The following is a 16,569-nucleotide window of genomic DNA, read 5'->3' as shown; positions in this document are numbered from 1 at the left end:
CCCTACCCTGGTCAGTCACATGATGACCACACAGTAGAGTCCTCGGTGTCTGTTCAACCCGGGAGAGTTTTACTCACAGGAATAACTCTCTGACTCTCAGACACTGAGGATTCTACCGTCTATCTCACTGCAGTATCACTATAGCTGGACAGACAGACAGACAGACAGACAGACAGACAGACAGACAGACAGACAGACAGACAGACAGACAGACAGACAGACAGACAGACAGACAGACAGACAGACAGACAGACAGACAGAGACCAGGAGAGATTGAGAGACCAGGAGAGAGAGAGAGACCAGGAGAGAGAGACCAGGAGAGAGAGAGAGAGAGACCAGGAGAGAGACCAGGAGAGAGAGAGAGAGAGACCAGGAGAGAGGCCGGTCATTTCGCCTCTATATTTCCTCTATCCCATGCATTCGAGACGGGAACCTGTTTCTGTGTTTTTACCCATTAGGATGGTAACCCCTTTTGGGGATATTTTTCCTATGTACAGTATATATAGCAACATTTCTTAACTTAGAGGGCCTTAGTAACTAAATGGTCTAGAGCATCAATGACATCACTAAGTGGAGTTTGAAATGGGGAAGCAAACGTCTCCGCTGAATAGTATTGGTTATTCACGAAAAGAACAAACGATGCTACCTTAGTAGCAGCAGCACTTATTCAGATTGAACTCGGTCTCTTTGACACTTCAGGCAAGTAGAACTTGACCCCTAGATAATATCCTCTATAGGATATTAGGATATTAGCAGGTAAACAAATGAACCTAGAATCTTGACTCTTTTGCCAAAGAAAAAACTAAAAACTAAAGTAACAAAAACAAGAACAATCCTGGAATACACCTGCATAGTAAACTAGCACCAATAAGTGATACCAGGACAGAGAGAGTGTTCATCAGACAGAGCATAGCAAAGTAAGTAAAAGGCTTGCCAAGCCATGAGGCCCATAGGGGCAGGAGCCTATCTCCTGTTTCTGTAGCCTTGAGGCCCATAGGGGCAGGAGCCTATCTCCTGTTTCTGTAGCCTTGAGGCCCATAGGGGCAGGAGCCTATCTCCTGTTTCTGTAGCCTTGAGGCCCATAGGGGCAGGAGCCTATCTCCTGTTTCTGTAGCCTTGAGGCCCATAGGGGCAGGAGCCTATCTCCTGTTTCTGTAGCCTTGAGGCCCATAGGGGCAGGAGCCTATCTCCTGTTTCTGTAGCCTTGAGGCCCATAGGGGCAGGAGCCTATCTCCTGTTTCTGTAGCCATGGGGCCCATAGGACAGGAGCCTATCTCCTGTTTCTGTAGCCATGAGGCCCATAGGGGCAGGAGCCTATCTCCTGTTTCTGTAGCCTTGAGGCCCATAGGGGCAGGAGCCTATCTCCTGTTTCTGTAGGCTTGAGGCCCATAGGGGCAGGAGCCTATCTCCTGTTTCTGTAGCCATGGGGCCCATAGGACAGGAGCCTATCTCCTGTTTCTGTAGCCATGAGGCCCATAGGGGCAGGAGCCTATCTCCTGTTTCTGTAGCCATGAGGCCCATAGGGGCAGGAGCCTATCTCCTGTTTCTGTAGCCTTGAGGCCCATAGGGGCAGGAGCCTATCTCCTGTTTCTGTAGCCATGAGGCCCATAGGGGCAGGAGCCTATCTCCTGTTTCTGTAGCCTTGAGGCCCATAGGGCAGGAGCCTATCTCCTGTTTCTGTATAGCCATGAGGCCCATAGGGGCAGGAGCCTATCTCCTGTTTCTGTAGCCATGAGGCCCATAGGGGCAGGAGCCTATCTCGGTTTCTGTAGCCATGAGGCCCATAGGACAGGAGCCTATCTCCTGTTTCTGTAGCCATGAGGCCCATAGGGCAGGAGCCTATCTCCTGTTTCTGTAGCCATGAGGCCCATAGGGACAGGAGCCTATCTCCTGTTTCTGTAGCCATGAGGCCCATAGGACAGGAGCCTATCTCCTGTTTCTGTAGCCATGAGGCCCATGGCTACAGAATCTCATATCTCCTGTTTCTGTAGCCATCATAAAACCACAGATTTCTCTCTGGTCATATTCGGTCTCTCTCTCCGTCAGTCGGGTCTGTATTCTCTCCATTCCCAATCAGCCCGTGCTACAGCCCCCCCCCCCCCCCCCCTTCACTACAGCTCCGCCCCCTTCGCTACACCCCCCCCCCCCCTCTTACAGGGTTTATGAAGCTCACCGAGGCTACTAGCTAGCTCCCATAGACTTCACACACAAAATCCATGCTAAGCCACTTTAGCATACCACACGCACACACTCAAGCACGCACACAAGCGCAAACAGCACGCACGCACACATGCACCCACATGCACGCTCGCACGCACGCACGGACCCACACACACACACACACACACACACACGTGAAGACACGCGCACACGCACGCACGCACACACACACACACACACGTGAAGACACGTGCGCACACACACAGCTACGCTAAGCTATCTTCCTTCCACTGGCGGCGTGCGTACGTCGGCGGCTACGCTGGGCTAGCTGTTGACATCTTAAAACAAACGAGAGGACATGGAAGACGTTTGTTTTTTAAAAGTTCTTATTTTTAGCACCTCATCGACACACAGGGTAAAACATGAGAGCCACCGGCTCTTTATTTATTTATGTTAGCTAGTTGTTACCTGTTACTTCCTCTCTCTCTCTCTCTCTCTGTCTCTCTCTCTCTCTCTCTCTGTCTCTCTCTGTCTCTCTCTGTCTCTCTCTCTCTCTCTCTCTCTGTCTCTCTCTCTCTCTCTCTCTCTCTCTCTCTCTCTCTGTCTCTCTCTCTCCTTTCATACTATGAGGGTTTATCTTACGCTGGCCTACAAAGGAAAAAGGAAGTAACATTCATTTTTAAAACGAAAGAGGTATTACATTACTTTCCACGTTTGCCCCGTGTAGCGTATAAAAGACGGTTACTTATCTTAAAGCGTTGATGTTGGACAGATCAACCAATCACCACCGTGGCACCGACCGGTCGCGTCGGTTTCCTTATACGGTGATAGATTTGACTGAAGCGTTACTTTACTTTGGCCTTTGTGGGACAGTCGCCAATGCGTCCGCGCTGATGCTAACGTGAAAACGACCCGCTGTTGTTGTTGCTTTTGTTTCCTTATTGGTTTGGTTCGTACATATCGTTGACTTTAAAACATGGATACAGGGTATATATTTGAACAAAAATGAACGTCCTGGTCCAACAGAGCAGGTTGAGTTCGTAGACCACACTCTTAAAGAAAAAAACACACCAGAAGCTTAACTCATTCGCCATCTGGTGGCAGAATCGATACTCGTAGAACGCCACCGTTAACTCTAACGTTAACCTAAAGTCTTATTTTGAAAGCCGTTTCTCTCGGAAACGGAGAAACAGGAAGTGGAAAATTGCTATGTAACAGGTCCCGAGAATACTATTTAACTCACCCAAAACATACATTTGGTAACCGGCGCCGATCATATCGTTACAATCGCTACCCAAGTAGGTACAGGCGACAAAAGACGACAAAAGACGGCGGCGGCGGCGAATGAGGTAATAATGTCTGTGTTTCAACACGTTGGGTTTGGGGTTTTTCTCGTTCTCGTCCAGGAAGTGAACTTCTAACCCGTCCAGGAAGTGAACTTCTAAACGCTGATGGTCGTTTATATATAGCACAATTTTAGAACACTTTGACGGTCGTCGTTTTGGTTTCTTCTCCGAAGGACGATGGTTCTTTTTTTTATTACGCCATTATACGTATTTTATTACCATTATACGTTTTATTATACGTCGACTGAAACGACGACACTTTTCTAACGGACCGGTTCCTCATAAAGACTTGTAGAACCAGAACATGTCACAGACGAGGTCTTCTACCCAGATCTGACCACGGCCTGAATTAAACACACGCCCTGTCGAACGATGCCACGCCACGAACATAGCCGACGCGTTCGCGGCGACTTGCGAGCTTGTAGGTCGTCTAAATGTTCGTCACGAGACTCGATGATGAGAGAATAGATACGCGTTATACAAATGTAGACCGCCTCTGACCTTCCTGTTGAAACGTATAACTCGTTTTAAACGTTTTTAAGTCTCCCGAACACAAGCGTGTTGAAAACGGACACGCCGTTGCAGGTCGAGGTGGTTTTTTCTAAGAGTGTATTTGGTCTACGACGGAGATGCTCTGCGACGTCCAGGCGCCATTGTTGCACTTAGAGTTTACATTTTGATGGTCGGAGAAAAAAATAAATAAAAGGAGATGAAAATGAAATGTTATTTTGAAGACGAAAGGCTCTCCAATCAAAGCGTCTTTCGCACAATGTGTGTTCAAGTGAACATCCATATATATATATTTATTTGTTATAGCCGTTTTCAACAAAAAAAGGAACTCTTCTGTTTTGTATTATTATTATTATAATTATTATTTATCCTTCTATGTATTTATATCGACAAAAAAACAGAAATGTACTTTTTTAGTATTTACCTGTTACGAAAGAGGAAAAAAAAAAAACAACGTTGTGTTTTATCTTGTCCGTTGTACCGAAGTTTTAATTTTTTAGTTCTTGTATTTTAGAGGAAAAAAAACAAATAAATGAATCTGTAGTTTTTACGTTCCAATTATGGCCCTACGGCTTGTACAGGGTTAACAGGTGAAAGGTCAGGGGGGGAGGTCACAGAGAAGAGCGCCCCCTAGCGCCTGTCCATAGTCGGAAAGATTTAGACGAATTATTAGATGAAAAAAGTACAAAAAAAAATGATGAAAAAAAAAAGAAAAACTCTTTTTTGGAGAAACAAAGTTATTTTCTTTGTTCTTTGTAGCTTGTTTTTCTTTTCCTTGTTGAGAGAGTTGTCTGTTGAAGCAATTCTTTAATAAAATGTTATGTTATTCAGATTCCTCATATCCCTCATTGAAAATATCTGATCTACAAGCTCACGGTGAAAATATCTGATCTACAAGCTCACAGAGCGCCACGTTTTATGGATTTTGGTATAGCCCGATAAACGACCGGGTTAAGGTTTACCAGGCTTTTGGACGATTTGGGAAATTTAAATTTTGGGGGCGAAATTTTGTTTTCTGACTTTATTTTTATGTTTTAGAATTAGTTTGACCTCCGACAACCTGCTCAAAACAGCATGACACAAACAACATGTTTGGAAGTTAACAGGAATGTATAAAAAGAAAGCTACTAAACAACTGTGACATTTATAGGGTTTAATCCAAGATTTAAAACGTACTTTAACTGTGTTATACTGCAAGGAGGGGAAACAATAATTTGAGCCATTAATAGTAAACGTTTGCTCACCTGACTAAACGGCTGATAGTTTAAAACTGGTAACCAAACACAAAAGTCTTCTGAAAAGAATATATATTCAATGATTTGTGCCGCATTTTCACGATTCTTCAAAAATAGCAGACTTACAAGCTCGTAGCGCGCCACTCGGTAGCGCGCTATGAGCTTGTAGATCTGCTATTTTTCAATAGCTAAAGTATTAAGTATAACATAATGCTTAGTTAAAACACCAAAACGGGTTCCCGTCCAGAATGGGTTAAACCTGGTAACCAACACATATTTTAAACCATGTTAAACTCTCGACCATATCGCCATGTGGAGAAACCTTACCGCTGTACCTTTATCTGTAAACCAATGGTTGCATCTCAACGGTATTTAATTTTCTATTCATTATAGAGAACAATGGTTTGGTTTCTATACTTTCTATCATAACATGCTTTCCAGGAATAGAAAGCATGTTATAAGCTTGAATTCCCCATCGATGATGTCACTGGTAGACTGATTTCTGAACTGTCTCCCAGGTTCAAATCCTGGATAAAATATAAAAGTCATGAATTGTATACTGTAGCTTTAATAATGCCATCTTTAGAGTGAATTCGTGTTGCCTTCCTGAGGTCCTGAAGTCATACGTTCTCTAACCAAACTTTGGTCTAAACTAATTTCAACTAAACATTGAGTTTAAACTTAATTAGCCACTGCTAAACAACAAACTAATAGTCTAATAGTTTCTATAGTTTCCAAACTAAAGCCACCAGAATGATCCTTCAGAGCCTGATCCATATCATACAGGCAGAGTTCTGATCATTCAGAGCCTGATCCATATCACATACAGGCAGAGTTCTGATCATTCAGAGCCTGATCCATATCATACAGGCAGAGTTCTGATCATTCAGAGCCTGATCCATATCATACAGGCAGAGTTCTGATCATTCAGAGCCTGATCCATATCAGACAGACAGGCAGAGTTCTGATCATTCAGAGCCTGATCCATATCAGACATGAGGCAGAGTTCTGATCATTCAGAGCCTGATCCATATCATACAGGCAGAGTTCTGATCATTCAGAGCCTGATCCATATCAGACAGGCAGAGTTCTGATCATTCAGAGCCTGATCCATATCAGACATGAGGCAGAGTTCTGATCATTCAGAGCCTGATCCATATCAGAGTTACAGGCAGAGTTCTGATCATTCAGAGCCTGATCCATATCAGAGTTACAGGCAGAGTTCTGATCATTCAGAGCCTGATCCATATCAGAGTTACAGGCAGAGTTCTGATCATTCAGAGCCTGATCCATATCAGAGTTACAGGCAGAGTTCTGATCATTCAGAGCCTGATCCATATCAGAGTTACAGGCAGAGTTCTGATCATTCAGAGCCTGATCCATATCAGACATGAGGCAGAGTTCTGATCATTCAGAGCCTGATCCATATCAGAGTTGCTGTTTTCAGGTAATAATATTGGACAATAATTCATTATTATAACACACTGAATGACTCTGAGACACATATATATGGAAGAGTAAAGAAGAGATAAAACCAGGTCCGTACAGAGTGTGACAGAAATGGTGACGAGGACACCAAGTTCACCACGGTCACAATCTGACCCATAACACCCTGAGGGGGGGGGGGGGGTCACATGATCCACGGCCTCAGGGGGATTCTCTTTTTTTTTACCCTGAAGTTTTGGCATCAACACAGGATGGAAGATCCCCCCCCCCCCCTCTCTCCCTCAGTCTCTCTCTCTTAACCCTCCCTCCCTCATTCTCTTTCTCTCTCTCTCTCTCTCTCTCTCGCTCCCTCCCTCCCTCCTTCTCTCTCTTTCTCTCTCTTTCTCTCTCTCGCTCCCTCCCTCTCTCTCTCTCTCTCTGTCTCCCCCTCCCTCTCTCTGTCTCTCTCTCTCTGTCTCTCTCTCTCGTCCCTCCCTCCTTCCCTCTATCTCTCTCTCTTTCTCTCTCTCGCTTGCTCCCACCCTCTCTCTCTCTCTCCCTCTCTCCATCTCTATTCCTCTCTCTCCCTCGCTCTCTCTCTCTCTCTATCTCTATTCCTCTCTCTCTCTCTCTCTCTCTCTCTCTCTCTCTCTCTCTCTCTCTCTCACACACACACACACACACACACACACACACACACACACACACACACACACACACACACACACACACACACACACACACACACACGACCCACCACGCATGCGCAGCCCCCCCCCCCTCTCCAAATAGAGTCTTGGTGTCTCTCTGCCATCAGAGAGTTTTGGACATAAATCATCTCTCTGCTCAGAGCTATAAATAAACGGCTGTACTTCCTTTACAACATCAACCAATAAAAACATGAAGAAGTGGCGCGAGGGGAGAGATATGGATCTAATTTATTGCGTCATAAAAACGAGCCGGGGGAAGGAGGGGAGGGGGGGGGGGGTACACAGTTAGCATGAGGCTAACAGACTCATGCTAACCCGAGCAGAGGAGAATAACGGTTTATCTTCCTATAAACCAGTCCAGTGGCTCTTTGAGACAAATTAATAACCAATCAACTGCATTGATCATTAATAAACAGACATTAATATCTCATAAATCTGTTCCTTTGATCAGACAGTGAAAGGTTAGCAACACAACCTGATTGATTTAAAACGAACAAAGACATCATTTACAATACTGCTAATTAATGTAGAACCTTACAGTTTATGTTCATAAACTTATACTGTTGTCAAGACTATTAATACATTAATAATTATTATTAAATTATTATGTATAACATGGATAAATTATCAACTAACACGTACATACAGGAAGAAATATATGGAAAGAAATAAACAATAATAGCCAAATAAAAAGCCCAATAATATTCAGTATCTGCTGAATAATTAAAGCAACTCTTAAATGTATATAATTAATTTAAATAGTTAATACATTTAAAAACTGTCTTTTCAGCAATTATATTTCTCTGTTTCTCTGTCTTTAAGTGAAGTAACCCCTATTAAAAATGTCCATGTGAGTTTTGAAATAAACAAACAGCAATAATTGATACAGCTGTAACTCCAATGGTATAATCATTATGTATTAATTAATAATAATAATTAATATTTAGGCTAATAAAATACAGATAATATCCAGTCCGTCCAGAACAACAAACCCAACACTTCTCTCATCATGTTCCAATCAGTCTCGTTACAAACAGTAAAATATATGTTCCAATTCCAATAAAAGATAAACGTTAAACTCCTTCTATATAGTTCTCCCAGACAGTGCTGTATGTCTGATCTCTCTGCCCGGCTCCCAGACTCCCACACCGGGCAGTATGACTGCTCTCTGCCCGGCTCCCAGACTCCCACACCGGGCAGTATGACTGCTCTCTGCCCGGCTCCCAGACTCCCAGACCGGGCAGTATGACTGCTCTCTCCCCGGCTCCCAGACTCCCAGGCCGGGGTAAGACTAGGCCCCTCTCTCCAGTTCCCTGACTCCCAGACCGGGCAGTATGACTGCTCTCTCCCCGGCTCCCAGACTCCCAGGCCGGGGTAAGACTAGGCCACTCTCTCCGGTTCCCTGACTCCCAGACCGGGCAGTATGACTGCTCTCTCCCCGGCTCCCAGACTCCCAGGCCGGGGTAAGACTAGGCCACTCTCTCCCCGGTTCCCACGTCCTCTAACTCGGCTTAAATCAAACCTTTTTACACCCCTTAAAAACACACACAGCTCTCCTTTGTACTGAAAGCTGAATGACTCCCACACACATTTCACTGTGTGGCTTATTTAGACTAGAGGATATAAAGCAACTCTTATATTTTCTCACACTTTATACGTTGCCTGATGTATAAAGGCAGGGTTAATATTTATGACGTGTTATTTCGACGCAGTTTAAACGTGGAAATGTAACATTAAAAAAAAACCGAGAGAGAGAGAGAGAGAGAGAGAGAGAGAGAGAGAGAGAGAGAGAGAGAGAATTCTTGAGGGCGGTTTGCTGTCAGGCCATTTACAGAGAAGGAAAGATTGATCACCAGTTCTTTTTTTACCTCTCTCTCTCTCTCTCTCTCTCTCTCTCTCTCTCTCTCTCTCTCTCTGTCTCATGGTGGTGGCCGGGGTTTACAGGCCTGTGTGAATTCAGCACCTATATGCTCAAATTATCACTATCATTACAATTATTAATAGTTTAAATTATTTGCGCTTACTGTTATGAGACACACGCACACGCACACGCGCGCGCGCGCACACACACACACACACACACACACACACACACACACACACACACACACACACACACACACACACACACACACACGGGTGGTTTAAAAAAAGCAAAACGAGCAACACGTGTGTGCTGTACAGTCCGACCCCTCTATGAACTCCCCTCCGTAAACACGAGAGAGAGGGAGAGAGAGAGAGAGAGAGAGAGAGAGAGAGAGTAGGCTACACATTTTATACTGTATAACAGCGCCTGCATTGCAAAATCGTAATTTTAATTTTAATAATTAATGTCCACAGGGCAGCTACTGTGAAACTAGTACTATATGGTCTATATTTATAGATCCATCTGTCTTTCTTTCTTCATTTTATACGTCAGTATTTAACGATATACACACACTTACATACTGTCACTGAATTCTTCTTTATCGCCAACCGATTTATAGAATTAAAACACTAATAACAACTAATAATAATAATTGAGTATAAGTAGCCTATCCATCTCGGCTTATTTCTGCTAGCTAAAAATAGCCTATATATAGGTGCTGATATAACTAAACTGAACTCATAATACCGTTGCAAATAAAACCAAATGGACCCTCGACTACAGTCAGTCGAGGGTCCATTTGGTTCCATGTGCAACGGCTGTTATTAGTTATTATTCTATAAGCTATCAACACTGGGATTTCTACCGTGTAAATATAGCCTACAAACAAACACATACAAATACAAAACGAATTTAAACTCTAGTTGTAGCCTATACATCTCCAGAGAGAAGCATTGGTTCCATCTTTCTATCCATCTATCCATCTATCCGTCTGTCTGTCTGTCTGTCTGTCTGTCTGTCTGTCTGTCTGTCTGTCTGTCTGTCTGTCTGTCTGTCTGTCTGTCTGTCTGTCTGTCTGTCTGTCTGTCTGTCTATCTATCTATCTATCTATCTATCTATCTATCCATCTATCCATCTATCCATCTATCTATCTATATATCTATCTATCTAGGCAGTGAGTTTTATAGTAAAGTGGTGAAGTTAGCTAATGCAGGATGCTAAATAAATAAAGCCACATGGCTGCAGCATCATGTTGCTGTCTTCCTGTCACAATGTTATAAGATGAATGACTCTTTATACAACATGTAAACAAACGGTATACAGAACTATAGGGGAGGAGGTGGACGCCATATTGTCGCCGGCGCTCACCTCAATGTTAAACTATAGGGGAGGAGGTGGACGCCATATTGTCGCCTCGCTCACCTCAATGTTAAACGGAATCCCAGTCATTTCATTACATCACCATCCATCCCAACATCATGTCTCTATTGTTTGTGCTTAAAAGAAAAATGAAAGGAATAGCTCGTGTAGCTCGTGCGTAACGCGCGCACCCACCCACGCGCAAAGATGGAGAGGACACATGGCAAACGGTAGCAAAAACCTGGGGTGTGGATTATTTTTTTTAGCATACCCCCCCCCCCCCCTAACACAAAACAATGGCTTGTATGCTTTCATATTTTAGGAATAAATAATAATGCTATTCTCCCCCAGCCCGCCGACATCCTATTGGCCAGCCGTGCGTCACGTGTCCAGGAATTGGCTGCACATTTTCGCCCCATAGACGCTCCAGGTTTAGCCTACCAGGATCCCCCTCTACGACACTAATATCACCTAATATACACTGTTTTTATTTTATACACACCGCGAAGAGACGCCACTGTCTGCGGCGGAGAGCGCGCTTTTTTTTCCTTTTTATTTATTTATTTTATTTTATTTGTATTTTTTTATGAGGGCATCCATATATGTGTCTGTGACATGTGTAGGCTATTTTGTATTGTGTGACTGTGTATGTGTGTATGTGTGTGTATTTGTGTGTGAGTGTGTGTGTGCATGTGTCGTGTGTATGTGTGTGTGCGTGCTGTGATTGTTGTATTGTGTGAGACATCTTTTATGTTTTTCTTATAGAGAGGGGGGGCACCGTCACTGGATCTCGTTTTAAGCTGGGGGGGGGTCTCTCTCTGCCGTGACGGTGGCCGTGTTTTGAGGCGAGAGACCCGGCTTGGTGGGACTCCGCTATAGGGCTCGCCTCCGGAGGAAAAAAGGAACGCTATGAATTTTGAACTGGAGAGGGAGATCGGTTTTATCAACAGCCGTCCGTCCCTCGCAGAGTGCCTGACGTCCTACCCGCTCCCCTCCGCTCTGCTCCTGGACTCATTTCAAACCGCATCAATCAAGGAGTCGACAGTAATTCCGCCTCCCTTCGAGAGCACCATCCCCAGCCTCAGTCCCTGTAGCTCCGCAGCCAGCCAGCCGAGCAGAGCTGCGGCCAGACGCAATGGCCTCCTCCATCACCAGGCGCAGCAGCACCACCACCACCACCGGGCCCATGGGCAGCAGCATCCCGGCCAGGGGGGCCCTCATGCCCCGGCCGCCGCGGGCACGGCCACGGCCGGTCCGCTGGCCCACGAGTTCCCCTGGATGAAGGAGAAGAAGTCGGCCAAGAAGGGTGGATCTAAAGCCGGGGGGACACTGACAGGCGGCCCCGGCGGAGGAGGACCGCTCATCCCCACCGGCGGGGCCTCCTCCCCGTCCCCGGCCGCCTCCGGGTACGCCACGTCGGGCATGGACTCCCCGACAGGTCGGTCGATGGTTGGATGGATGATGGATGGATGATGGATGGATGGAGGAGCAGAGGATCAGGAGCGTGCGTGCTGCGCGTGCTTGAGTTTACATCTTTCTTTCATTTCATTTAATCCGTTCATTTTTATCCTGCTCTGCATTGCATTGTACCCCTTTTAATGTGCATGTTATTGTCGTGTGTGTGTGTGTGTGTGTGTGTGTGTGTGTGTGTGTGTGTGTGTGTGTGTGTGTGTGTGTGTGTGTGTGTGTGTGTGTGTGTGTGTGTGTGTGTGTGTGTGTTACAACCACTGCATTATGCTGCAGTGATTTCTGCACGAGCCGTCGCGGCTCTCACACACACACACACACACACACACACACACACACACACACACACACACACACACACACACACACACACACACACACACACACACACACACACACACACACACACACACACACACGCACACACGCACACACCGTGCATGTAAATACTCCACGCACGTCATTTACACGCGCACTTTCTCCGCGACATGCATGCAGTGGACATTTCGAGTCCTATTACACATGCGTGTGCGTGCGTGTGACTTAAAACACGTGTGGTTTAGCATCGTGCACGCGCCTCATCATGTTGCATTCTGTGCGTAAAATCGGCCACGTCGCGTGGCGGCGTGCGTAAAGACGCACGGAGATAAAAACGTTTCCCGTGGATGTTAATCTCTTGTCTCATCCAACACACACACACACACACACACACACACAGACAGCGGTGTGTGTGTGTGTGTGTGTGTGTGTGTGTGTGTGTGTGTGTGTGTGTGTGTGTGTGTGTGTGTGTGTGTGTGTGTGTGTGTGTGTGTGTGTGTGTGTGTGGGCGGGGGGGGGGGGGTCTATCTACATGTCAACCAGTCTGATTGCGAGACGTGCGTGCGCGCCGTGCGTGCTAGAATGATATATATTCCTAACCACAGTCAGCAGCTATAGCACGGTGATGGGAGGCTGGCCGCCATGTTGGATACAATGGAGGATTGGACACACACACACACACACACACACACACACACACACACACACACACACACACACACACACACACACACACACACACACACACACACACACACACACACACACACACACACACACACAGTGTGATGGGCATACCCCCCTTATTAAAAAAAAGAAGAGCTTGTTCTGATGAAGAAGGAAGGAAGGAAGGAAGGAAGGAAGGAAGGAAGCCATTTTATGTCCTAGAGAGGCAGAGCCATGATGCCATGATATGGCATCATGGCTCTGCCTCTATGCATTCAGTGGATGCTGTGATTCCAGAGCCATGATGCCATGATGCATGTAGTGGATGCTGTGATTCCAGAGCCATGATGCCATGATGCATGTAGTGGATGCTGTGATTCCAGAGCCATGATGCCATGATGCATGTAGTGGATGCTGTGATTCCAGCCCAACATCCATCCAGGCTGTTATGGTTTTACACATAGAGAAGAAACCCTCATTGTGTTTAGTCTGGGGATTCAGATGATTCTGTTTGTGTACATGTCTGTTTGTTTGTGTGCATGGGAGAGAGAGAGAGAGAGAGAGAGAGAGAGAGAGAGAGGGAGAGAGAGAGAGAGAGAGAGAGAGAGAGAGAGAGAGAGAGAGAGAGAGAGAGAGAGGAGAGAGAGAGAGGTGTATTTTGAAGTCGTCCATAATTCACCATCTCATCTCACCTCATGTTGCACAACAACACAGTCTAATAACGTGCAGACACGTCATCACACTCCCATGTTATTGTTTTTTTGGGTGTGTGACTGTGTTCTCATGCCCACGCATGCACGCACATATACACGCTGCACGCACACATACACGCATACACACGTGCGCGCGCACGCGCGCACGCGCAGCGGGGTGTCCCAGGCATTTAGATAATCAGTCTTTATGTGTGGTTTTTATTATTATGGTAGCTCTTTTCTTTTTAACGGCGTTATGTTGTCGGGCCTCCGCTGTGACTCTGGGAGATGGCCCTCTGACTTTATGGGCTTTCATTAACTACTTTATGACGAATACAATAACACGCGCGCGTGCGTGTGTGTGTGTGTGTGTGTGTGTGTGTGTGTGTGTGTGTGTGTGTGTGTGTGTGTGTGTGTGTGTGTGTGTGTGTGTGTGCGTGTGTGTGTGTGTGTGTGCGCGCGTGTGTGCGCGCGCGCTAAAGGCAGAAGGGAAACGTTAATGTATTAGCCATGCAGCACGATAATAAAATGTCGTCTTTTATTTTATTTTATACGACGTTCTAAATATCAAGTTAAATTCCTGACACATATACACAGTAGGCCTATATATATATATATAATTTATATATGTATTTAGAGACGAAGTAAAATATTTAAATGTCTACTATAACATCCTCTCTCTCCGTGCAGACCCAGGCGGCCTCGCGGGGCTGGACGGAGGCTCGTCCGGCTCCAGGCGCCTCCGCACGGCCTACACCAACACCCAGCTCCTGGAGCTGGAGAAGGAGTTCCACTTCAACAAGTACCTGTGTCGGCCTCGCCGCGTGGAGATCGCCGCGCTGCTGGACCTGACCGAGCGGCAGGTCAAAGTGTGGTTCCAGAACCGCAGGATGAAACACAAGCGGCAGAACACGCACGGAGGCCGGGGAGGAGGAGGAGGAGTAGACGGCGGCGCGGGGAGCGGCCACGACTCCTCCGCCGGAGACCCGGGCGGAGGCGGCGGCGGCTTCGAGCCGCTGGAGGGAGCGGACGCCTCGTCTCCTTACTCCAGCCAGCCGCTGGAGGCCTCGGGGACCGTGGGAGCGGAGTGCGAGGCGACTCCCACCGCCTACGTGAGCAGTGACAGCGGGGACAATGCGCAGCCCACGCCGGAGGACGGAGGTCGCTTGAGCCGCGCGGAACAACAACCCCCACCGCGCCCACTCCCACCGCGGCCCGCGGCGGCTTCATCTGCTCATTCTGCCGGTTCCTCCAACCAGCAGCACCGCGGTTCCCCCTCCTCCTCCTCCACGTTCGCCCCGACGCCCACCACCACCACCACCGCCATGCAGGCTGACATTAACCCCGCCAGCAGCGCGGCGATGCAGCGACTCGAGCCGGCTCGCGGAGCCCCGTCCGCGGCTAAACCTCCTCCCCATGCCGCCCCCGAGCACTCATTCACGGAGCAGCGGGATTCCTCCTCCTCCTCCAACTCCTCCGCCTCCTCCAGCACAACCTCCGCGGCCCCTCCTGCTGCTCCTCCCGCGGCCTCCTCCTCCACCTCCTCCTCGGTCTCCACCGCCTCCTCGTCTCTCCCGGAGCTGAACTTTTTCTCCGGGGACTCGTGCCTCCACCTCCCGGACGGCGCGCTGTCTCCCGGGATGCAGAGCTCTCTGGAGTCCCCGGTGGATTTCAGCGAGGAGGACTTTGACCTGTTCACGAGCACACTCTGCACCATAGACCTGCAGCACCTCAACTTTTAATTACAATTAATTTACATTCATAATAAATAAAACCACCCGAAAAATGAAACGCAGAAAGATAAGACGTTAACGGAACGATAAACAATCCACACGAAGGAGATGTTTTTTCTTCCCACGGACGAAATGTTTTGGAAAGCAACGATATTAAAGTCTCGGCAACATTCCATTCCTCCAAACATGTCTGAATGAAAACTATTGTTTTTGCTATTTTAGTTTTTATTCTTATTCTTGCAGCAGGTTTTTCTTTTTTTTAATTCGTTTAAAAACCTGATCTGACCTGAAAGTCAGTCCAAATGTGTTATTTTTTTAGACGGTAGATGTTTTTTGAATTCCCGTCGAAATAATGTGGATTTCTGCTCCGTTTTGTCCAAATGTCAGGTATTTATTGACCTTATTTCGTCTGTTATTTTTTTTTATCTCAGTATTAATTAGTTCTTATTTTAATTGATCACTGCAGTGTTTTTTTTGGTCGGAGCCGTGTTTTTTTTCGGCGGCAGATTAAAGCGATGATTGTTTTTAAAAAAGAAATAACTTCTCAGGAAATGTTTAATGGAATCTATTGTATAATAATGATATAGCTGGACTGATTTTAGACATTTAAAAAAAATAAAAAATAAAAGAAAGGAAATTCATATTTCTCTCTCTTAAAGGAGAAAAAAACAGCCCTTCTGGAACAAAAAAAAAGGATCCGACTTTTAGACGAGTTAGTTTTATTTATTGAGATTGTTTAATAGTGAAAAGAAGAACAAAAAAATGAAATTATTTATTGTACATTATTTTCATAGTTGAAACAATAATAATAAAAAAAAACCAGAAACATTTATGAAGGTGGTCTTTAGTGGTTTTTGTTTTACAGAGATATATAAATTAGTTTAGTAACAATTAACCTCTGATGAATTAATGATTAGTTGTGGTTTGGGTTGGAATGCGGTTGGATTCAGAATCTCCCTCGAGAGGTTCTGCTCAATGTTGGTTCATTTAATGTTTCAGTGTTTCTAATCACAATAGAAACAACATCCTTTCTTAAACAGCTTTTATTTTATTTTACTTCTAATGTGTTTTACTGCAGCAC

At 45.9% G+C, this 16,569-nt stretch overlaps 1 protein-coding gene across 1 annotated transcript; it reads left to right on the top strand.

Annotated features, from left to right (window-relative positions):
- The first annotated feature begins 11,496 nt into the window (after positions 1-11,496).
- Positions 11,497-15,639, top strand: LOC306919157 (homeobox protein Hox-B2a-like). The gene is made up of 2 exons (XM_079531985.1): positions 11,497-12,050; positions 14,446-15,639. Exons 1-2 carry the CDS (start codon positions 11,522-11,524, stop codon positions 15,495-15,497), a joined length of 1,581 nt encoding a protein of 526 aa, XP_079388111.1. The 5' UTR covers positions 11,497-11,521; the 3' UTR covers positions 15,498-15,639.
- The last annotated feature ends 930 nt before the right edge of the window (positions 15,640-16,569 follow it).

The sequence above is a fragment of the Electrona antarctica genome (assembly GCF_951216825.1).
Source record: "Electrona antarctica genome assembly, contig: scaffold_39, whole genome shotgun sequence".
Classification (NCBI taxonomy): Eukaryota; Metazoa; Chordata; class Actinopteri; order Myctophiformes; family Myctophidae; genus Electrona; species Electrona antarctica.
This window is presented reverse-complemented; position numbering and strand designations above follow the sequence as displayed.